At 42.6% G+C, this 23,879-nt stretch overlaps 1 protein-coding gene across 1 annotated transcript in view; it reads right to left on the reverse strand.

Moving 5' to 3' along the window:
* Positions 1-14,109, reverse strand: part of ASB7 (ankyrin repeat and SOCS box containing 7) — a 33,507-nt gene extending 19,398 nt beyond the window's left edge. The window contains exons 1-5 of the mRNA XM_078783433.1: positions 13,492-14,109; positions 8,988-9,093; positions 6,167-6,356; positions 5,520-5,761; positions 5,237-5,419 (exon numbers count right to left, since the gene is read on the reverse strand). Of these exons, the coding sequence (XP_078639559.1) occupies positions 5,237-5,419; positions 5,520-5,761; positions 6,167-6,356; positions 8,988-9,068 (696 nt within the window). The 5' untranslated portion in view covers positions 9,069-9,093; positions 13,492-14,109. The remainder of the gene's footprint in view (positions 1-5,236; positions 5,420-5,519; positions 5,762-6,166; positions 6,357-8,987; positions 9,094-13,491) is intronic.
* Between the last annotated feature and the right edge of the window lie 9,770 nt (positions 14,110-23,879).

The raw sequence follows: 23,879 nt of genomic DNA on the forward strand, positions 1-23,879 counted from the left end.
TTTTTTTTCTTGACTTGGGTTTACTTTCTGAACTCAGTATATCAATCTGGTGAGTTTCTTTTTCCCTTCGGTGATGTCTTTGTTGAAAGAACCATGTCACTGATTGTCTTTCGCAGCAAGAAGTCAATAACAGGATTATATCACAGGTGGCGTGACAAAATGTAAGGACAGCTAGATTTGATGATTGGCTTCACAATCGGGTATATAAGGGTTGTTGCATTCTGTATTAGTGGAAAACAACTGCTGCACGTCTACAAAAGTTATTGCCGCTTCCTCTGGAGATGGTCCGTCAACTTGACAATGCTGTTTGTCATGGAGTGGTGGCTTTACGAAATTCTGGCATGAAACAGCGTGCTATTGCTCGGCAGTATGGCATCACTCAAGGTCAGGTGTCAAAGATCCTGAAACGAAATGCTCAGAGGGGTGTCCCTACTCCAATACCGAGGCCAGGACATCCACGCAGAACCACAAGGAGAGATGATCGCCAGCTGCACCGGTTAGTTTGCAATGGCCGTCCCAGGTCAGCTAATCAGCTTAGGGCTGAGTGGCAGCAACTGACAAATGTGCCTGTATCCAGAAGGCTAGTCAACCAACGACTGGTTCAAGCAGGCTATCGTGCCAGGCGTCCCCTGAGAAAGCCACGCCTGACCAGACAACACAGCCAGCGCCGATTGCAGTGGGCCAGAGAGCACCGTCAATGGCAGCCAGGACAATGTAATCACGTGACCTTCAGTGACGAGTCTAGATTTCTGGTCTATCGTCAAGATGGTCGCGTCCGAGTGCGCAGACAAGTGCACGAAGCCCACAACGAAGATTGTATGGTGCCAAGAGTCCAAGCTGGAGGTGGTGGGGTGACCGTTTGGGCTGCTTTTCATGCAGGGGGCAAAACTGACCTGGTTGTTCTGAATGGAAACCTGAACCAGTTCAAGTACAGGGTCATTCTGGAAGAAACATTGCTTCCATTTGCTCGTGCAGCCTTTCGAGGAAACTTTGTCTTCCAAGATGACAATGCACGGCCTCATCGTGCTCGCATGATCCAACACTTTCTTGCTGACCGTGGTGTAGAGCATATGGAGTGGCCTGCCATGTTCCCGGATATGAATCCGATAGAGATCTTGCAGGCAGAATTAACGCGTCAAATCGACAACTTGGACCAGCAGCCTACCGCTGTGCGTGAATTGCAGCAGACTATTGTAACTGCATGGCAAGCAATTCCTGTCCAAACCTTGGCAAATCTCGTGAAAAGCATGCCTCGACGTGTACGTGCTCTCCTGAATGCTCGTGGGTGTTACACGAAGTACTGAACTGTAATTTTACTGTCTGTAATCCCAGTCATAATTTAGCTTTTGTTTTTGTTGAAATTTTTTTTGGCTAATGTGCAAAATAAAGAGATACTTCTGGAAAACGTACAGAGGTTTAACACAGTACTGTCCGTGAATTGAGTTCGATATCAGTTGACATCACTTTCAAGGATCAATTTATTTGCTTCAAAATGTCAAATGTGGTTTTTGTTTCTTTTAAAGGTCACATTAACAAAATCTAGAATAATTTCAACATTATTCCAATGAACTTTTGGTTCTAAGTCATCTTGAAAAGTAAGTTCACCCCCACAAAAAAAATATTCCATATTAAATGCCACGTTTGTATATAAGCTGTTTAATATGAAATGAATATTTGTGTAATAAGTACCGTATTTTTCGGCGTAGAAGTCAATACTTTTCCCCCGGAAGTCCGGGGCTCAACTTATACCCAGAATTGACCGATAGTTTAAGACATTGATTATTGAATTGCATAAATGAAAAAAATGCAAAGTGTGATCTTTTCTGAAATATATTGTACTGTAAATTTTAAATTTGTATTGTAAATTGTAAAATAGTTTCCATAACGTCGTGGATGCATTCCTATAAAGTGCAAAACGACGTTAATTGGAGACGAGATATTTCGAATGACATAGTGTTATAATGGAGGGGGTAGCATTACCTGGGCACATTTTCGGTCACCCTAACATAACTACAACCTCACTTAACTACATGTTAGATGCAAATATAAAACAGATTAATATGAATGAATATGAATGAAATACACAAATAGACAATTAGATGAATAGTTACAAGACTACTCACCAAAATGTAACACCGGGATTGATTGTCGGGATGGGGGAGGTGCAGGTGTGGAGTGGATCGGTTACAGAAAGGGAGATCAGGCCTTCGTGTCTCAGATGGATTACTCGAAAATTTGTATGCTGGGAAGGCAAATGGGCTTTCGGGTGAGATGTGTGGCGAATCCGGAGTGGAGAAATCTCCAATCGAGCTATCGAACCACTGGGTGGCGAATCCGGAGTGGAGAAATCTCCAATCGAGCTATCGAACCACTGCGTGGCGAATCCGGAGTGGAGAAATCTCCAATCGAGCTATCGAACCACTGCGTGGCGAATCCAGAGTGGAGAAATCTCCAATCGAGCTATCGAACCACTGCGTGGCGAATCCGGAGTGGAGAAATCTCCAATCGAGCTATCGAACCACTGCGTGGCGAATCCGGAGTGGAGAAATCTCCAATCGAGCTATCGAACCACTGCGTGGCGAATCCGGAGTGGAGAAATCTCCAATCGAGCTATCGAACCACTGGGTGGCGAATCCGGAGTGGAGAAATCTCCAATCGAGCTATCGAACCACTGCGTGGCGAATCCGGAGTGGAGAAATCTCCAATCGAGCTATCGAACCACTGCGTGGCGAATCCAGAGTGGAGAAATCTCCAATCGAGCTATCGAACCACTGCGTGGCGAATCCGGAGTGGAGAAATCTCCAATCGAGCTATCGAACCACTGCGTGGCGAATCCGGAGTGGAGAAATCTCCAATCGAGCTATCGAACCACTGCGTGGCGAATCCGGAGTGGAGAAATCTCCAATCGAGCTATCGAACCACTGCGTGGCGAATCCAGAGTGGAGAAGTCATCACCAAGGTGATGAGATATGTATGGTGCGATCGGAGCACCGGGTAAATATGAATACCACACTGTATTTATACGAAGACTAATCTTGTGTTGAGAAAATCAAGAAGGCTAATTAAGGCTACAAAGCTAGGTAGGTGGACAAACATTGAATGATTGTATCACAATGGGACATGTGTTCATATTTTTATTAAGTACCGTAGATGGAGTAGTGAACTGTGACAAAATATAATGTTCTGTGAGCCAGTGCTGATCATGATTCTGCAGCTTGTATTAAGTATTAAATACTGTGTAGCGGTTACCGGAAGCATGACACAATTACCGTGCACTGGCCGATGACACAACCGGCGAGCGGTCACGTGTCCGGACTCGCCCGGGCGTGTCCAGACTTGCCCTTCTCGGGCGAACACTTGCCTGGCATACCACACCCCGTCGGGAGGCGTGACTTACCTATTTTGCATACCACGCCCCGCCTGAGAGGCGTGGCTTTTGTGTGTTGAGTTTGCGATATAAATTGCCGCCCGTTCGAGGGGCGGATTCAGTGTGCTTTTGAGTTCTTTGGTTTTGAGCTAAATAAATATCTTGGTGAAACTTCGTTCCTGTGTCGTCCATTTTGTCTGGCTTTGTCGTGCGAGCACAGCTCCCACAACTGTACCTCTAAATTATAATAAACATGTTGAATAACTATTTACATTCCGAATTTATCCAAGAGGTCATCCCACAAAGTAATTCAAATAATATGTACAAAACATCTCATTAACATCCATGACCCTGAAAGTACCATAGCTGATACTGATACTGATAGCTAGCAATGTGTTGTGAGCGTCAGTTAGGTATTAACACCTCCGTTGTTCTGAATGGCATTTTCGATAACTACCAGAGTTGATTTTGCTTCTTCTTATTCTCCAAATAGACTTCTCTAAGAATGAAGGAATGAAAAATGGGAAATTGGCCAATGCCACTGACACTGCACATCGACTTAAAGGCCAAAAATACAGTATTTATGTTGGTACTTCAGATATATGTTGAGTTCAAAGGGCAAGAAGCCAATTCCGTTCACAGCCATTTTGCGAGGTTGTTTTGGTAGAAACAAGGTGTATGAGGTCTATAACCATTGTACATACCATCTGAAGTGTCGTGATGATTTCCTTTCATGTGTAAGCAGAACGTACTCTTGTAGAGGCCTCACTCTATCGTTTGAATTTGGCATTATTGTGTAATGTTCTAAATAACCTCGACTAGTTTGACAGCGTTTCCATGTTTGCATATTTCTGCAGCATGCTTGGACATGTTGAAATTCAGGTAAATAATACCTATTTTGGTTTGTGGTACAAACAGTATAATTGTTTTCCTGCGTTTTGCAGCCAGTCATCATTTATATGAATAAACAAAGACTGAGGCCAAACCATTTGTCCTGATGCATTGACAGGGACTAGAATTCCCATTGCTTACAAAAATGATTTATGCTAGACATTTGAATGAGATGAGTTGAACTTCAGGTTGACGTGAAATGAAGTTGCCTTCCGTTTGAGTTGAGAGGAGTCAGAATTGTGATGGACCCTAGGTTAATTGATCTGTCGTTAAATTGAGATGAGGTAAAGTTTTGGTTGAATTGAGATGAGGTTGGCTTGTGGTTGAGTTCAGTGAGATAATTTAGACTTCCGCTTGACTTGAGATGAGTGTAAATGGAAATTCCAGTGGAAATGAGCTAGATATCGTTTTAAGATTACCATAATAGGATCTTTGTTTGAGCATTGAAGAGTTGTTGCTGTTGTTGTTGTTGTATATCCCAGGACAGTTCTCCCGAACAAGCCCGCGGTACATAGACAGCCAATTGATCTACCTGGAGCGACCCAGAGACCCCGCACATTCAGGATGGTCTACCCCTGCCTTCACGAAGTCAGGGCCACAACGGAGTTAGAGTGAGAGAGAAAACAGACAGAGACAGAGAAAAGAGAGGGAAAGGGCCGGTCCACAGAGACCTATCGGCACTCTGACCATGACCAAGCTGCCATGACGAATCCGGGCAGCAGGAAAGAATGGTGAAGATTTGGCCCCCCAACTTGCATTGTGGGGCACAACCACTGTGAAGATGCGTCCCCGATAGTGCATTGATGAGTTGTATTCAACTGTGTATGGATATTTATACAGAATTTAGTATTTACAAAAATATAAAAGTCATGAATGTTTGGCAATGAATCTTCACGTCAAAAAGCTGACGCCAGCCCAAAAGTGTCATGAATATCTCTTAACTGAACCAGGTCACTGCATTCATTGTCTCTTACACACCTGCAGTAAAAGTCGGCAGAGTTCCTGGCTGCCACGCAGTGCAGTTGAGAAAAGAGCGGCGCCTTGCTGAGCATTCACGTCAGCACCAGCCTCCAGCAGGGCACGCACACACGCCGGGCGTTCGCGAAGCGCCGCAAGCACCATGGGTGTTACACCCTGGGCAGTCAGCCCATCCACCTGTGCCTGATGTGCAAGCACAAACAGAGATGATAGGCAACATATGCTGATGCTTTATAAACTGTTGATGAATAAACTAAAGTATTCGTTCTTTTGTAATCCATGCCTTGAGGTCGAGCAGCAGGCGTTGCACTGACAAGTGACCACAACCGGCAGCCACGTGCAAGGGAGTCCAGCCCTCGAAGCTTCGAGCTTCAACCAGTTCAGCCATGGCCAACTCTGCTCCTTCTCGAGGTGAATAGCCTTTTACCGTCTCAATAAGTAGTCGAGCCGCTGCGGTGCCACCATTCATGGCAGCATAGTGAAGCGGAGAAAACCCACTTTTAGATTCCTGCTCCTTGGCATCAACTGTGCAAAAAGCGTCAGGGAAACTTCTTATTGGTCAAATGTGTAATATTGCAGAGATAAAGAGCCAAACCAGAATGAAAGATGAACACGTTATGCACACATTCAAACTATTTCCAACCTCTGCATAAACAAAAATGCATTCAATTAATTATTGTGATATTCTTGATTATATATATAAAAAATAATTCATACATGCTATTCGGTTTCTTTCTGCTAGAGCACCCTCCACAATGCAATGACTGGGAAAATGCAAAGACTAACAAAGGGGATAGATGAAAATGATGAGGGAGAAGATGCAAGGAAACATAGCAACCTGCAAGTACATTGGATTCGGGAGGGGATAATTCATGAGGAAATAATATAACATGGGGAGGCGAAGGAGGATGATCTGAGATCAGGAGATACCTCCGAGCTGTAGTAGAAGACGAATGCATGCAAGGCTACCGCGGGAGGCTGCCATATGTAACAATGTCCAGCCCTTGTGGTCTCGTGCATCAAGAGGCAGTGCTCCGCGATCCAGTAAGCCACGCAGGCTCACAGCATCATCGCACATAACAGCAGCACGTGCGCGGAGGCGGCCACCCATTGCTGTAATCTGCAACCCAGTGTGGGAGGTAAAGGAGTTACGATATTTAGAGAAAAATATAATTTTTGTCCATGGCTGGAGTCATATATTATACTGGGTGGTCCATTTATCTATTCCCAGTTTTGAACCCCTGTAATTCCGTTGCTAAGAGACAAAATTGAACAAAATATTTACAGGATATATGTCGGTACATATTTCAAGTTTTGGTGGTAAACTTTTTATTCAATTCTGAAGTATACAAAATTAGTTATGAATTTCAACGTGTTTTCCATCATTTTCAAGCACTGGATAAGGTCTGGTGAACAAGGGGTTCAGGGCATATTGGGTGAACCGCGACACATCCAGGGTCAGGAAAAGTCTCGTTGAGCCATATGCGGACCTGAAGACCCCAGTGTGCAGTGCGATTTATTATTGGGAAGCTTTCTTCAGGACAAGGTTTACGTAACTCAACCAGCGAACATCCAAGAGCTGAAAGTGCGGAATCTGATAGCTTTGTAGAAATTACGGTCGGAATGTGCCAGAAAATGGTCTTGGAGTATCGTGAAAGGATGTACACACACTTGGAAATGATGACGTCGAAATTCACAACTAATTTTGTACACTTCTTTCTGAATTCAATAAAAAATTTTACCACAAAAACTTGAAATATGTACCGACATCTTGCAAATATTTTGGTAATTTCCTTTCTAAGCAAAATAATTACAGGGGTTCAAAACCAGGAATAGATAAATAGCCCACCTTGCAGTTTAGTGGTAGATTGTTTACCTCTGAGTTATCTTGTTATTCAAAGGTTCCCAATGGAACTGGAGTCAATTTAAATTTCTAATCCTGGCCCCAAGGTTTCATGAGAAAAGCTGTAAAACCATCTGTCTAAATTTCTGGTTGCTAAGCTGATTGTCTAAATTTCTGGTTGCTAGGCCGATTGTCTAAATTTCTGGTTGCTAAGCCGATTGTCTAAATTTATGGTTGTTAAGCCCATTGTCTAAATTTCTGGTTGCTCAGCCGATTTTCTAAATTTCTGGTTGCTAAGCCGATTGTCTAAATGTATGGTTGCTAAACCGATTGTCTAAATGTATGGTTGCTAATCCGATTGTCTAAATTTATGGTTGCCAAGTCGATTGTCTAACTTTGTGATTGTTAAGCTGGTTGGTTAAATTGCCAGTCGTTAAGCTAACTATGCGAATTACAACTCTAAAAGGGGGTAAATCAAAATAAAGGAGTTTAAAAAGTAGCAAATAAAATGAATGTCAATAATGAACAAGAATAACAAAAGAATGACACAATGAATGTGGGGGAAGCTTTTCATTAAATAAAAATTCCTTAGCTAATTCAAACATTGTTTTTTAAAAAACAGGGAGAGAAGTGCACCACAGTTGTTATAATTGCGACATCAAAACCAGAAGCCTTTTTGGAAGCACTGGCTTTTCATAGGTAAGTGGTCATACCATTTTTATGCCCATCCCAAGTTTCCCGAATAGCATCAAGAATCAACGACAAAGTGTAGACTTGCATCACAATAATGTGGACCAAAAAAGGTTGCAAAGGCAGATTAGATCCGCACTGGTGCTCATTGAGCCAGTTGGGTTATTATCAACAATCTGATGATGATGATGTAGCAATTCTCCCACAACTCCATCAGTTTCCCAAAGCTTGGATATTTCTAATTTTATCTGGATTTGAGAATCCATAATCTCTGAAATTCCAGGTGAGAATCATCACCATTTGGCCAACGACATAGCCTTGCATTGCTATAGCTTCCAACGAACAGGAACACAAGAATCAGCAAGATCACTCCACAGCGCTTACAATAATCATGATTCTCCAAAGCCATAGCCTTGGAATAAACTCTCTGATATTTTCCTGTGCTTTAAGATCAGAATTAGTGTTTGGTGAAGCTAAGCTGGCATCATGAAGTCAGGATCGAAAGCATTAGGAACTTCTTAAACCCAGACAAAAAGATCTAGACAAAGCATAAATCTGAACAAAACCAGAAATTGGTCTAACACTCAGAACCTGATCGTCAATTCAGGTAGGCCAATGTCTCAAATCTTTACTTTATGATTTCAGAATTGCTGCCTGGTAGAAGCATCATCTCTTTATTACACACACATGGGGTGAGGGGTGGGAGAGGTTGCCAAGCTGAGAAAACCAAAGTTGAGATGGGAAGAGAAGAGACGATGAGAGTAGAAAGAAAGGAAGGAAGAGTTGGGAGGGAAGGAACGAGGTTTGAGAGGAGTGTGATTAAAGAGGGAGTAGGGAGGGGCATTACATAGTAGATGAAGATGAAGACCTTCAAAGATGGTAGTTACTGATTTGGCACATCCTCTATTCGGTCACAATGTTTCTCCACTTCCAACGACCTCCAATGAGGCAGGTTTCGATAGAAAACCACGATGACCGCCTCGATCCTTGTTCAATAACTTCGTTAATTTTAGTATAAATCATTTTTACTAAATCATTAAAATTATCTTTAGATAATGAGTGTATTCCTAATACAAAGGTGTCATGGATGGATAATTCATTCAAAAATCAATGCAGATGAATAAGAGGGCAGAATGAAAAACAAGTGTGAATGAAATGTTGAAAGAGTCGATGAAATTAGCAACCAATGAAACCCAAATGAGAGGATGACGTGCATACCACAGGTTGTCCTTCCTTGGTCGGACCTGCTTGGGTTCGTGGATTCTCAGTCTCTCCGCAAGATCTGGTGCCCAGAGGCATTGCTGAGGAGAGAGGGCCCTGCCACCTGGCATACACCGAGGAGGTAGCCATGACCAAATGTTAAACAAGTAAGGAGACAAGAGAAAACTTCTTAATCTGTGTAACAAATTTAGAGACACCATACCTATAAATACAGAGCCTCATGGGGAAGAGTACCAGGAAATGCCCTAATTAGGCATGGTGGTCAACCACAACCAGACTGATATGATAACGTGTAGCACCTGCAAGTGAGCATTTATTTGGAGGAAACATACAGTAAAACTGGCTGTTCCATGCACAGGCATGTGAACATGAAAGAACATATACAGTGTTGGAAATAATTATGGAAACACACACAGGTGTTGAAACCAAAGCTGTTGGTTTCAACACCTTCACGCTGTTGAAACCAAAGCTTTCAAAATCATTGGAATCTCCCGTGATGGAGCTATCTCCGAGGGCTTTTCACTCACTCACCGCAGACAGGTAGGTGGTCTTTCTGTCTTCTATCGACTCCTCTCTGGCCTTGCTCCCCCAGCTCTCTCTGTGCTTTGTCCCCCAAATATTCCTGCAGGTCGCACAAGATCTGCCAGCAACCCTCTGATGGTTAAACTGCCGAAATCTCGGCTCTCTGCTCACCTTCACTCTTTCATTCCTCTTTTCTCCCACCTCTGGAACAAACTCCCACACTCCCTTCAATCCCACTCCTCCCTCCAGGTCTTTAAAACAGCTGTTCACCACCATCTCTTATCTTCCCCATCCAAAACCTTGATCTTTTCTACCAGAAATTCACCACTAATTCACCATTCACCCCCCTAATTCACCCCAGATCCACCTTGTTTGAAATTCCAACTTCTTTCCTGGAAGTCCTGGCAGTGTCCATATGTTTTATACCTCTCCCACCCCCCCCCCCCTTGCCATGCCTCCCCCCCCCCCAAAACCCTCTCCCTCCCACAGATCTCTCGATGTCCCTGCTCTCAGATGTTGTGTTTGTGTTCCTCCCCCTCTCGCCCCATCTTGTCTACCGCTCCCCATGTTATATGTTTTATGTGTCGGTTTGTCTTTCTGTGTAATTAATGTTAGCTCTTTCACGAGCCTCGATCTTGTATACAAAAAAAAAGAAGAAAAAAAAAGGTCTTGCGCAACTAATGAGCAAATGAAATTGAGAGATGCAGGCCTATAGGATATAACACAATTCATAATGATAGAAAATATACAAAAACAAGGAGCTGATACTCAAGGAAGGTACCCACCTTTTTGGGTGTCATGCAGAATAAATCTCTGCAATATGAAAGTTAAATGTTCAACGGTTTTTGAAATATCGTGTACACAAGCCAAGTTACTGAGATGGTTGCTATGGCAACATAATTCAGCCAATCACAGCCATGATCTAATCAGGTTGACTTAATGTCATGAGGAATAGATCTCTGCAATTTGAAAGCTAAATGTTCAATGGTTTTTGAAATATAGCGTACACAAAAGTACATGGACTGTCAATGTTTTTTGACGATATAAGAAAGGTCAAGGTCAAAAGTCAAGGTCCTAATTGATCAAGGTTCTCATTTGTTTGTCCGGGTGATATCTCAGCCATATTTTGAGCTAGGAAGCTGAAATTTGGGCACAATATTGAACAAGTGCTTTGGCCAAAATGATATTTTTGATTTATTGATTAATCAATTAATCGATTAATTATTTAATTCTTTGATTGATTACTTAATTTTCAAAATGTTACAGATTTGGATGAAACAGTGGTGGTTTAAGTATTCTATTGGCCAGTTGATTAAAAAATTATTTAGTTTACGATTATTACACATTTCTTTTAATTACACAATTAATCAATTAGCAATCAATAATTATTGATTTTCCCAATTTTCGTCATACCTGTCAGGCTGCAGCCTGACGCCTTCTTGTTTGTTTGTCTGAGTGTGATAACTCACGAACGCTGTCAGCTATCTTTGTCAAACTTTATCAGATGATTCCAAAGGACAAAAGTGAGGCTGTCAATGTGATTTGACTATACATGTCAAAGGTGAAGGTAACTGTGACATCATTTGCACAAAACACATTATGGGCTCTATTGCGCTTAATATTTGTTGTAGCAAGACGTGGTGGTCGACAAAGAAAATTAAAAATTTGAGGATAACTCTATTTCATTGAAAGAAATCGTTCCTGAGTCACTGGTAGGAAAGATATCGTCAAATTCCCCATGTTCAAAGGTCAAGGTTCTCTCGATTTTTGTCATACCTGTCAGGCTACCTCAAGCTGATGATGCTCTGGTGAGATGCGTTTTTCATCGTCATCGAGGTTTATTCATGCTTTTGCGCAATTATAAACCTGCCAATTTCTCTCGGCCAAATCTTCTGCCAACAACAAACCTCTTGGAGAAATCAATTATTTTAGAACAATCTTTGACAAAAAGATGCACCAAACAAACAGCGCTAAGTGCCTCCACATTTGTCAGAATGCAGAATCTCAAACAGTTATGCTGCCCTCAGGGCACAAAATGGCATGAATGATGATTCTCATAGTTACTCTGCCCTCAGGGCAAGAATATTTTTTCCCAGGCACGTACTGGTACTGGTACTGCTAAACAGGTTTTTGAAAGTGCAAAAAGGTGGTTTGTATTCCACAGTATTCAAGTATATCATTCAATTTAAATAAAACAAGTCAGGAGACGACGATGGTTCACGAGCGAGCGGTATTCAATGACAAAGGACGGACTATAACCGAAACAGGCCCGGACTGGGGGGTCGGGGGCCAACGTGGCAGGTGTCGGCCCCCGACATGCGGTGTACATGCCTATTTACAAAGGGCCCCAATGCGCTGCGTGCGCAGGCCTTTAAGAGCCAGCTGTACGTAATTGTGTGTGGTGCTGGCCTGGAAATGTCAAAACGAAGGTTACTGACCTTGAAATGAGATAGAAAATAATGTATAATCAGTTATGAGGTTAGTTAGCTACACAATACCGAAAATTCGGTTCGATTCCGACAACTTTGAAAATTTTACCTTTGTGACCTTCAAAGGTCAAAGGTCGAAGATTCTGAAATTTGTTGGAAAACTTGTATTTCATGATGTTTGTGGTAATATAAGATCATGTACGACATTTCACCCTATTAGGGAGTGAACAATGTAATAAAACCATCAAAAATCGACTTTTCTAAATTTCGTGACCTTGTGACCTTGACCTTGGGGTGAAAATGAAAAATCGAGCTCCGTGGGGCTAGACACATGACATTGGCCTAACCAAATACCGAAACCCCTGTCAGATTCCACCAACTCCCTCGGAGAAGATGTAGCTTGAACTCAATTACCCGATAAAAAAGACATCTTTTCGGGCGTCGCTCCACCCACAATGGGTGCAATACGCCCACTCTAGGCAGGACACAACTAGATCATGATATCAACCTCCCACCCAAGTTTCATCAAGATCGGATGATATCATCGGGTAGTTATGCTGCAGACAGACAGACAGACAGACACACACCCATGTCGAATATAGTGGTCACTCTGTTTGATAACTCGTGAACCAATAAAGATTTTAAAGGTTGTAGAATTTTTTTTCACAAGTTTATCATCGTTGCTGCAGCATCTTTTTTACACCACCTTATTTAACATGTTATATTAGTTCTTTGTTCCTGTTGTTTGTGTCCTTTTTGAAGTCCTTAAAAACGGTGTTTCCTGTTTGAAATTATTCTCAATTTTGTGGTCGAATTCAGAGCCAAATCCCACTAAACTACAGGTTCGCTTTCCGATTCCTGTTCAAAATACAACATTCAATTCAAATCAAGTTGTTCCTCGATCATAAACTGACGTTTGTAGACAGACAGACAGACAGACAGAAGTAAACCTATTGCTTCACCCCTTTTGACTTCTCTTGCATGGGGTTAAAAAGTGCCAGAGTTTCTGAACCTCACCTTCACACATAACCTACTCGCCTGGCTAAACCCCAATTCCAAGCTAGCTTCTAAAGTCAGATACGTTATGAGGATGCCCAGCTAGGAGCAGTTGCCGTGTAACACATACAGTAGTGATAAGAAACTAGTGACAATCAGCTGATCGGAGAAACTTGGCCACGTTTAAAGTGGTTCCACAACACGCGGCTATCATAACATGCTGCACTTCAGCCCATGCACAAACAGCAGCTCCATCATGCCCAAAGCCCCCTTATTCCACCTCCCAGCTTGGCTTCGCAGGCATCAAGTGTCAACTTTCCCCAGGTTAAAAATACACACTGCCTTGCGAAACAATAAACAAACCTAGCAAATCACAAACTTCATTTTGGCTAAGAAACAATATTATCTCATCCGTATAATTTCACGTTTGAGGTTTATCTGTTTGGCTTTTGAAATTGTACGTTAAGCACAATAATAAGATAAATAAATAACTTTTCCAACAAGTCATGTCATCGTGTACCAGCAGCTAGTCACTTGCTGTACAGTGTGCATACCTGTTAAAACACGTCACTGGTTGTTGGAGGAGTTCGCTGGTGACTCGTTTTCAAACACCCGATTTGGGATCCGGAGAGAAGCGTGTGTACGCACTGCAGTCAGCCTGGGAGCAGGAAGCCAGGAACTGACTCGCCAATGGTGGGGGTCAGTTGGTGCCCTTCACCGGCACGCATGCACAGAGTCGATCTCTGCACGGCTCTCAATAAAAGGGGCCTCGACAAATCATCCTGGCATCTGATTCAGGCAATTATCCATTTGAAGCCCTCTCTTTATTATGCAAGTAATGATAGCAGGTGGGACAACTCCCCAACATACTATCTTCCTATCACCTTCCCATTCCTTTTCTCATTTATTCTCTCAAATAAGACACGCCCTCCTGCAAACCACCTCTGTGCGTATGTAATAAATATATGGCCCCTGTGGGGGCACTGTTATCAGTTCAAATCTGAGCACGATGCACGACATGTACCATGTAGAGGGTGAGTGGGAGAGTGAGCCGGAGAGTACGTCTCCCATCGCTCGGCAGGTTTCTCTGTGCGTTCAACGGCATTTCGGGGTTTACCTGGAAATTCAGAGCTGGCTGTCGTGATCAGGGCAGGAAAATGGCTCCATCTTCGACATAAAAATATAGATCCTGCTCTGCCGCTCTATCTCACCCTCTCTCTGTTCTTTTCACCCTATCTTTTGCTCAAGGTCATCTGCCAGCATCCTGGAAATCAGCAAACATTACCGCTTTACACAAAAAAGGTGCAAAAACGGATCCTTGCAACGACAGACCAATCAGCCTGCTCCCAATTATCAGCAAAGTCATGGAATCCATCATTGCTTCGGATATGAAATCTTTCCTCTTCTCCAATGGCTTGATCTCTGATCATCAATTTGGTTTCAGACCAGGTCACTCTACTCTGGACATGCTGCTTCTGCTGTCTCAACAATGGATGGAGGTCCTCAATGCCAAACAGGAAATCAGAGCTGTCTCCCTTGACATATCACGTGCCTTCGATACGGTCTGGCACCCAGCTCTGCTCACCAAACTCTCCTCCTATGGTATCCATGGAAATCTCCATGCATGGCTTGCGGACTTCCTCTCTGGTCGTAGTCAACGTGTGGCCCTGAATGGATTTCTCTCATCTCCCCTTCCCGTTCAGGCTGGAGTTCCCCAAGGCAGTGTGCTGGGCCCTGTGCTTTTTCTGGTCTTTATCAATGATCTCTCCGACTCTCTGGAAAATCCTCTGTATCTCTTTGCTGATGACTCCACTCTCTGCCGCTCCATTCCTCTTCCCTCAGATCGGCAGTCTGCAGCCTCCTCACTCTCTGAAGACCTGGACAAAATCACAGACTGGTCAAACATGTGGAACATGTCTTTCAATCCTGACAAATCTCACTCTCTTACTATGTCTCTCCGAAAAGATCGACTGGACAACCCTCCCATCTACTTTCTCAACAATCCTCACCAAGAAGTTCTGTCGCTCAAGCTTTTGGGTCTCACCATCTGCCATGATCTTTCTTGGGAAAACCACATTTCCAAGCTGGCCTCCAAAGCCAGTCGCCGATTGGGCATCCTCCATCGTGCGAAGTCCTTCCTAGGCACACCTGAGCTCCTCACCACATACAAGGCTTTCATCCGCAGCTCAATGGAATACTGTTCTCCCCTATGGGCTGGTGCTCCTGCCTCACACCTGGCTCGGCTTCACGCTGTTGAATCCAAAGCTTTCAGAATCATTGGAATCTCCCGCGATGAAGCTATCTCTGAGGGCCTTTCACTCACTCACCGCAGGCAGGTAGGTGGTCTTTCTGTCTTCTACCGACTCCTCTCCGGCCTTGCTCCCCCAGCTCTCTCTGTGCTCTGTCCCCCAAATATTCCTACAGGTCGCACAAGATCTGCCAGCCACCCTCTGATGGTTAAACTGCCGAAATCTCGGCTCTCTGCTCACCTTCACTCTTTCATTCCTCTTTTCTCCCGCCTCTGGAACAAACTCCCACACTCACTTCAATCACACTCCTCCCTCCAGGTCTTCAAAACAGCTGTTCACCACCATCTCTTATCTTCCCCCATCCAAAACCTTGATCTTTTCTACCCCCACTAATTCACCCCAGATCCACCTTGTTTGAAATTCCAACTTCTTTCCTGGAAGTCTTGGCAGTGTCCATATGTTTTATACCTCTCCCACCCCCCCGCCCTTCCCATGCCTCCCCCCCCCCCCAAAGCCCTCTCCCTCCCACAGTTCTCTCGATGTCTCCATGTCTCTCGGTCCCTGCTCTCAAATATTGTGTTTGTGTCCTTCCCCCTCTCTCCCCATCTTGTCTACCGCTCCCGATGTTATTTGTTTTGTGTGTCTGTTTGTCTTTCTGTGTGATTAATGTTCGCTCTTTCACGAGCCTCGATCTTGTATACAAAAAAAATAAAAAAAATAAAAAATAGAAAGAGCAATCAGGGATTGCAGACCCTCGTCGGGATTTGTTTTGTGTGGTGTGTGGACGATGCATTGACGACGTAGGTTTGTTTTTTTTCATTTATTCAATACAACTCTTTGGTTTTAATGAATGATTTTACGTTTTAAATTTTACGTCAGGTTGATTAATTAAATTTTACGTTAATTAATTAATCTATCTATAATTCCAGTAATCTCTGTGTGTGTGTCTGTGTGTGTGTGTGTGTGTGTGTGTGTGTTTGTCTGTGACCGCTGTTTCTCGACAACCACGGGTCCGATATACTTGAAACTTGCCAGGTATATTGCTGGGGACCCGAGGATGTGCCTTTTCAAGGTTTCATATTAATCGGAGAAGTAGTTACCGAGCTATGGCGATTTATTTACCAAACTCCGCAAGCCGTTCGCTTTGGACCAAACCATTTCATGTAAATAGAGGGGGGGGGGGGGGTTGTCACCGTACTCGCAAGCCGTTCGCTTTGGCTTTGCGAATGGAACAAACCATTTCATGTAAATAGAGGGGGGGGGGGGATTGTCACCGTACTCGCAAGCCGTTCGCTTTGGCTTTGCGAATGGACCAAACCATTTCATGTAAATAGAGGGGGGGGATATAATTTTAGATATATATATAGTACGGGCATGCCCTAGTTAATTAAATTTTACGTTAAGTTAATTTTAAATTTTACATTTTACGTTACGTTAATTTTACGTTTTTAAAATGATTTTACACAAAGATTTACGTTTCAATCGTATGTATTTTATAGACTACGCACATATTTTATAGATGCATGGATCTTACTGATGTATATGTATTTTTATAGTCATGCTCCACCTGATCCCTACAGGAGAGACAGGAATGGTCATGATTGTTATTATTATCTCTGGGGTATATATAGATTACAGTAGATCTAGGCTCGGGTCCGTTCGTCTGTGGGATACACGATAATCATATAATGCCTCAAGAACGTCATGTTTCCTGTCTTTCATTATAGCGTTAAACAGTACAAGTGACTATTTTAAAAGGCAATCATATGTGTTTTGTGGTTTCTAATATTTTTACTTTCGGAAAGGGTGCCCCATGGAAAGCTAATCGTGTTACAAGGTGGAAAACCCCCTTGGGGAGAGGGTATGTTGTTGTTATTAGGAGCCCATGGGTACCCTTTTGAAATTGCTAAGATTATTATTATTCGATTCCATGAAATTTGTTGGCGACCTTCAGGTCAAATAGTTGGAATTTGGAACTTTGACCATGTATGGCATTCCATTGACTTGCTGCATATCCTAAGTATGACGTCATAGGTCACGTGATGTGGCGGCCATGTTGGATTTATTGAAAATCTTTAAAATCTATCTCCTCCTTCATTTTTTGAACTATTGAGTTCAAACTTTCTTGGGAAAACCACATTTCCAAGCTGGCCTCCAAAGCCAGTCGCCGACTGGGCATCCTCCGTCGTGCGAAGTCCTTCCTTGGCACACCTGAGCTCCTCACCACGTACAAGGCTTTCATCCACAGCTCAATGGAGTACTGCTCCCCCCTCTGGGCCAGTGCTCCTTCCTGCCTCACACCTAGCTCGGCTTCACGCTGGTGAAACCAAAGATTTCAGAATCATTGCAATCTCCCACGATGAAGCTAACTCCGAGGGTCTTTCACCCACTCACCGCAGGCAGGTTGGTGGTCTTTCTGTCTTGTACCGACTCCTCTCCGGCATTGCTCCTCCAGCTCTCTCTGTGCTCTGTCCCCCAAATATTCCTACAGGTCGCACAAGATCTGCCAGAAACCCTCTTATGGTGAAACAGCCAAAATCTAGGCTCTCTGCTCACCTTCACTCTTTCATTCCCCTTTTCTCCCGCCTCTGGAACAAACTCCCCCACTCCCTTCAATCCCACCCCTCCCTCCAGGTCTTTAAAACAGCTGTTCACCACTATCTCTTATCTTCCCCCATCCAAAACCTTGATCTTTTCTACCCCCGCTAATTCACGCCAGATACACTTTTTTTGAAATTCCAACTTCTTTCCTGGAAGTCCTTGCAGTGTTCATATGTTTTATACATCTCCCACCTCCCCCCCAAGCCCTCTCCCTCCCACATTTCTATCGATGTCCCTGCTCTCAAATGTTGTGTTTGTGTCCTTCCCCCTCTCTCCCCATCTTGTCTACCGCTCCCCTTATTTTGTGTTTTATGTGTCGGTTTGACTCTTTGTGTGATTAATGTTAGCTCTTTCACGAGCCTCGATCTTGTATACAAAAAAAAACAAAAAAAACTTAGCATACATATAGGACACCCCAAGGGGAAGAACGCTCTTTTCTCCTAGTTTTTGATTTTTTTGTTAATTAGTCTGCGGCGCGCCAATTAAAAAAGTGCTCACTCTGCATTTTTTATAGATTAATATTGTGATGCCATGAATTTTGTATCGACCTGCAGGCCAAACCGTTAGTCAGATGAACTTGATACCTTGACCAATTATAGCATGTCACTTCATTGGATGCATATCCTAAATATGACATCATAGGTCACGTGACATGGCAGCCATATTGGATTTTATCAAAACATTTAAAATGCATCTCTGCCTTCATTTTTCGATCGATTGAGTTGAAATTTTGACCACTTATAGTATGCCATGTGAATGGATGCATATCCTAAATATGATGTCATAGGTCACATGACATGGTGGCCATATTAGATTTTATGAAAACATTTAAAATGCATCTCTGCCTTCATTTTTCGATCGATTGAGTTGAAACTTTGACCACTTATAGTGTGCCACGTGATTGGATACATATCATAAATATGACGTCATAGCTCATGTGACCTGGCGGCCATATTGGATTTAATGCAAACCCATAAAAAGCATCCACCTTCATTTTTCGATCGATTGAGTTGAAACTTTGACCACTAAAAGTATATCACTTGATTGGATGCATATCCTAAATATGATGTCATAGGTCACGTGACATGGCGGCCATTTTGGATTTCATGCAGACCTTTAAAATGCATCACCTCCATTTTTTGATCGATTGAGGTGAAAATTTGGCCACTTACAGTACGCCACGTGATTGGATGCATATTATCCAAAATATGACGTCATAGTTCACGTGACATGGCGGCCATATTGGATTTAATGAAAACCTTTAAAATGCCTTTATTTTTTGATCGATTGAATTGAAACTTTGACCACTTAGTATGCCACGTGATTGGATGCATATCCTAATTATGACGTCATCGGTCACGTGACATGGCGGCCATATTTGATTTTATGAAAACATTTAAAATGCATCTGTCTTTATTTTTTGATCGATTGAGTTGAAACTTTGACCACCTATAGTATGTCACATGATTAAATGCATATACTAATTATGACGTCATAGGTCACGTGACATGGTAGCCAAATTGAATTGCATACAAATCTTTAAAATGCAGCTCCTCCTTCATTTTTCGATTGATTCAGTTCAAACTTTAAACGATCGGATCCAGACTGCCGTTGGCAACGACTCCGGCACGCACTTGTCCAATTAGGATGGAGCGTCTTGGTCCCCGCATCATCACTGCTCGCAGTTTTAATTACTTTTGTTATTACAAGCGCCCTTGGGAAAACGCCACAATTAGCGGTCTTAACACGGATATAAACGTTAACACGGATTTCGCCCAGGTGGAAAACCCCTTTGGGGAAGGAGGGGCGTAGGGCGGTGGCAAATGAAGTAGCTACAACCTCCACCGTGTGACCCTTACTTCTCCTGTTAAGTTTGATTGAGATTGGATAAGTAACGACTGAATGTATCGTGGTCAGACAGACACCAAATTGTGTGTTTTCGTACGATAGTATATGTACTATACATTTTAGATGCACCAATGTTCTTTATACACCTACTTTATAGACATACAGTACTTGCTTTCTAAAAAACACACTTTCTAGACATACATTCTAATTTCTATTCTTTCGACAGTACTTGCAGTCTTGCATTCTAATAAAGGGTGGCGTAAAGCACCCCTCCCTTTATATAAGGGATCATTTCTCTGTATGCAACTTTATCAGGACTGAAAATTTGTTTCTCGGCTTCTACTTGTCGAAATTGACTGCAACTTTCAGAAGTAAATGCCTTATACGTCAAGGAAATATGTTCCAAATTTCAACAACGTTCTTTTCCGTATTCTTGAATTTTATTAAGAAAACCCTCAAATTCACGTTGGTGTCAGTCCGTCCGTCCATCCACCCAAAATGTGTTGGCGCTCACATCTCAAATGCTATACATTGAAGCTAGCTGAAACTTGGAATTTGTCTATAATTAATGGCTTTCAAAAACAAATTCCACCCAAGTGCCATAGTTTTGGCTTTAATATTATATATATATATATATATATATATACTATATATATTTCAAGACGATATAAAAGACGTGAAAAAGTAAGGGGGAAAAAATTATTCAACCCAGATGGGACTCGAACGCACAATCCCCAGCTCCAGAGTATGATGCTTTATCCATTAGGACATTGGGCCAGCACATTAGATTTTTGTAATAATATAAATAAAGAGGTATAAAGTGTTTGTGTGAATGTATATATACTAGGACGTGCCCGTACGTGGGTGCCCGTACGTGGGTGCAAAAAAACATGCGTGCAAACAACAACAACAAAAAAAAAACTTTGAAACCACGTGGCAGTAACGACCACAGAACCCCCCCCCCCCTCTATTTACATGAAATGGTTTGGTCCATTCGCAACGACCACAGAACCCCCCCCTCTATTTACATGAAATGGTTTGGTCCATTCGCAAAGCCAAAGCGAACGGCGAACGGCAAAATCGCCATAGCTCGGTAAGTACTTGTCCGATTAATATGAAACCTTGAAAAGGCACATCCTCGGGTCCCCAGCAATATACCTGGCAAGTTTCAAGTATATCGGACCCGTGGTTGTCGAGAAACAGCGGTCACAGACATACACACAGACATACAGAGATTACTGGAATTATAGATAGATAATACATTCACAATATATTATATTGTATATATTATATTCACATATATATATATATATATAATATATATATATATAATATATATTATATATATATTATATATATATATAATATATATTATATATATATATTATATTCACAATATACATTCACACAAACACTTTATACCTCTTTATTTATATTACAAAAATCTAATGTGCTGGCCCAATGTCCTAATGGATAAAGCATCATACTCTGGAGCTGGGGATTGTGCGTTCGAGTCCCATCTGGGTTGAATAATTTTTTCCCCCTTACTTTTTCACGTCTTTTATATCGTCTTGAATAAAGTCTTGCACGATGAACAAATGCATTTTGTTCGTATTTAAAATGTAATTATTCTTAAACCTGATTTTCAGCTTCATTATGAGTAATGGACCATATCAAATTGTTTATTGTATGGATATAAATATCAACCGATCTTTCGTTCACGGCAGATCAATTACCGTTAAAGGTATTTCCCAATCATCAGCGGTGCCCCTCAGGGTTCCGTCCTGTCTCCAACACTCTTCCTTTCTTTTTAGCAATGACCTTCTTTCTTCTAGAAATAACCAAATGTACTCATATGCTGATGACTCGACATTACATTCCTCCATGTTTTTCCCATCTGCCTCATCTTCCCTCACTCGATCTTCATCTCGTTTGATCACAGCCACCTCTTTAAATTCGGACTTTGAAAAGATTTCCCAGTGGGGCGAATGTAATCAGGTTAAATTCAATGCTTATAAAACTCAATTTATTTCTCCTGTTTCTCTTTCTCCTTCTTTCTTCTGTTTTCTCCTTCTCATCTCCTTTGAAAACTCTACAATTACACAATGTGATTCAATAAACCTACGAGGTTTTACCCCAACATCAAATATATCCTGGAATCCACACACTACACAAATAGCTAAGTCTGCCTCGAATAAACTAGGAGTCCTGTCGAGATGTTGAAGATTCTTCTCCTCCCAACAGTTGCTTCAACTATATAAAGGATTTATTCGTCCTTGTATAGAGTACTGCTCTCACATATGGGGAGGTTCTAGCTCCACATACTTACTGGACAGAATTGAATCCAAAGTAATCCGACTTATAAACTCTCCCAATCTGACCTCAAAACTCGACCCATTCAAATTACACTGCAAAGTTAGCCTTCTTTCTCTTTTCTACAGATATTTCTTCGGTTTCTCTTCCCAAGAACTTGCTGCTTGAATACCTCCTCAATTAGTGAGACCACGGAATACTCGACAAGCCTCTACATCTCATGATTAGTAGTATGGCCATTGGCAACTCAAGGGTGGGCCGTTATGATGTTTGTTTCTTCCCCTCCACTGTCAAACTCTGGAACTCTTTACCTTCACATGTATTTCCAAACACTTAGGACCTTCCACTTTTCAAAAAGCAGATATTTTTACTTCCTCAAAAACTTAGACTATTCTCTCTTTCTTAAATTTTCTGTCAATGCAGCTCTTTTATTTAAGGCCAACCGTCAACTCTGATTCTGCAACTGGACCGGACGACATCAGCTGGCCATCACTGCATACATAAAAAGGTGCAAAAACGGATCCCCTTAACTACACACCAATTAGCTTACTTCCAATCATCAGCAAGGTCATGAAAATCCATCATTGCAGTTGATATGAAATCCTTCCTTCTCTCCAGAGGCGTGATCTCAGTTCACCAATCCGGATTCTGACCGGGTAACTCTACCTTGGACAATCCGCTTCTGCTCTACCAACAATGGATGGAGGCCCTCAATGTCAGACATGAGATCAGGGCCGTCTCCCTAGACATATGTCAAGCATTCGATACAGTCTGGCAATGTGCCTTGCTCTCCAAACTCTCTGCCTATTGCAACCAAGACCAACTCCACACAGGACTTACTGACTTCCTCTACTCTTGTAGCCAACAGGTTGCTCAATACATTCCTTTCCTCCTCTGGAACAGTAGTTCATGGATCGCTGCATTGTTGAAACAAACCTTGTTGTTGTGACACTTCATGGCTGAGGATATCTTCTGCTACCTCCACCAGAGCTTACCGAATGGCGTGCCCTCATATTCCCACATCTCTGTAGCCTTTGATGGCGTCAGGAAGGGCATCCGGCCATAAAAACATTGCCTCAAACAGGGAACCATGATTGTCATGGGGCCCGCAAGGCTAACCCCTGCTCTAACGGGGAAAAATGGCCTTAAAACGATCATTCATTCATTCATTCTGTAGCCTTTGAGTTTGTGCCAACATGGTTCCTGTAAGCTTCTCTGTACATGGCTCACTGTTGTTTACCACAGCACTGTATATGAGAGATGACACCACAAACTTGTGTATCTTGCTTCTTCTAGGTTGGCAGTATCTCCCCCTTCTCCTTCAGCCCTTAATGCAAATAAGTTGGCAGTGTTAAATTCCACCACTCGCTAAACATACACAAAGACATCTTTTCTGGCCTCTTTGCCACACAATTGCAAAAACGATGCATTGCCACCTCTAACTTGGGGTTCTGCCAAGTGTGCTTATATTTCCATCTTGGGAAAACAGGTTTGCACACTGTTGCCTCATTAATGGCTAAAGTTAGCAGTTCTCATCCAACATAATTTGTCTCTTCCCACCCGTGTAGCAACAAACACTTGACCAATGATCATCTTCACTAGTTATGGATCCTGCACATAGCACTCACTTGATAGTATGGAATCTAGATCTTATTACAAGTCATACAGGAACCTGTTCTTGTCAGCTCTGCTTGCTGAGAAAGTTGATGCATACATAGCAAGAGGATGTGAATGCAGTCTGAACTGGCAGTGTCGCTGTCAGACGTCTTGAGCTCCAGGCCTTCCATTGTTCTCTGCCTGCCTTGGATGTCCTCATCATTTGGTAACCGGGTGCACTTGCTACTTTCAACTCTTGGCTACCCTGCCAGTTCACATACGCAAGTTGGAAAATTGGGCGAGACGCTCAAGGATGTGCAAAAGCATACAGCAGC

Source organism: Myxine glutinosa, chromosome 8 (assembly GCF_964187855.1).
Source record: "Myxine glutinosa chromosome 8, kmMyxGlut1.1, whole genome shotgun sequence".
Lineage (NCBI taxonomy): Eukaryota > Metazoa > Chordata > Myxini > Myxiniformes > Myxinidae > Myxine > Myxine glutinosa.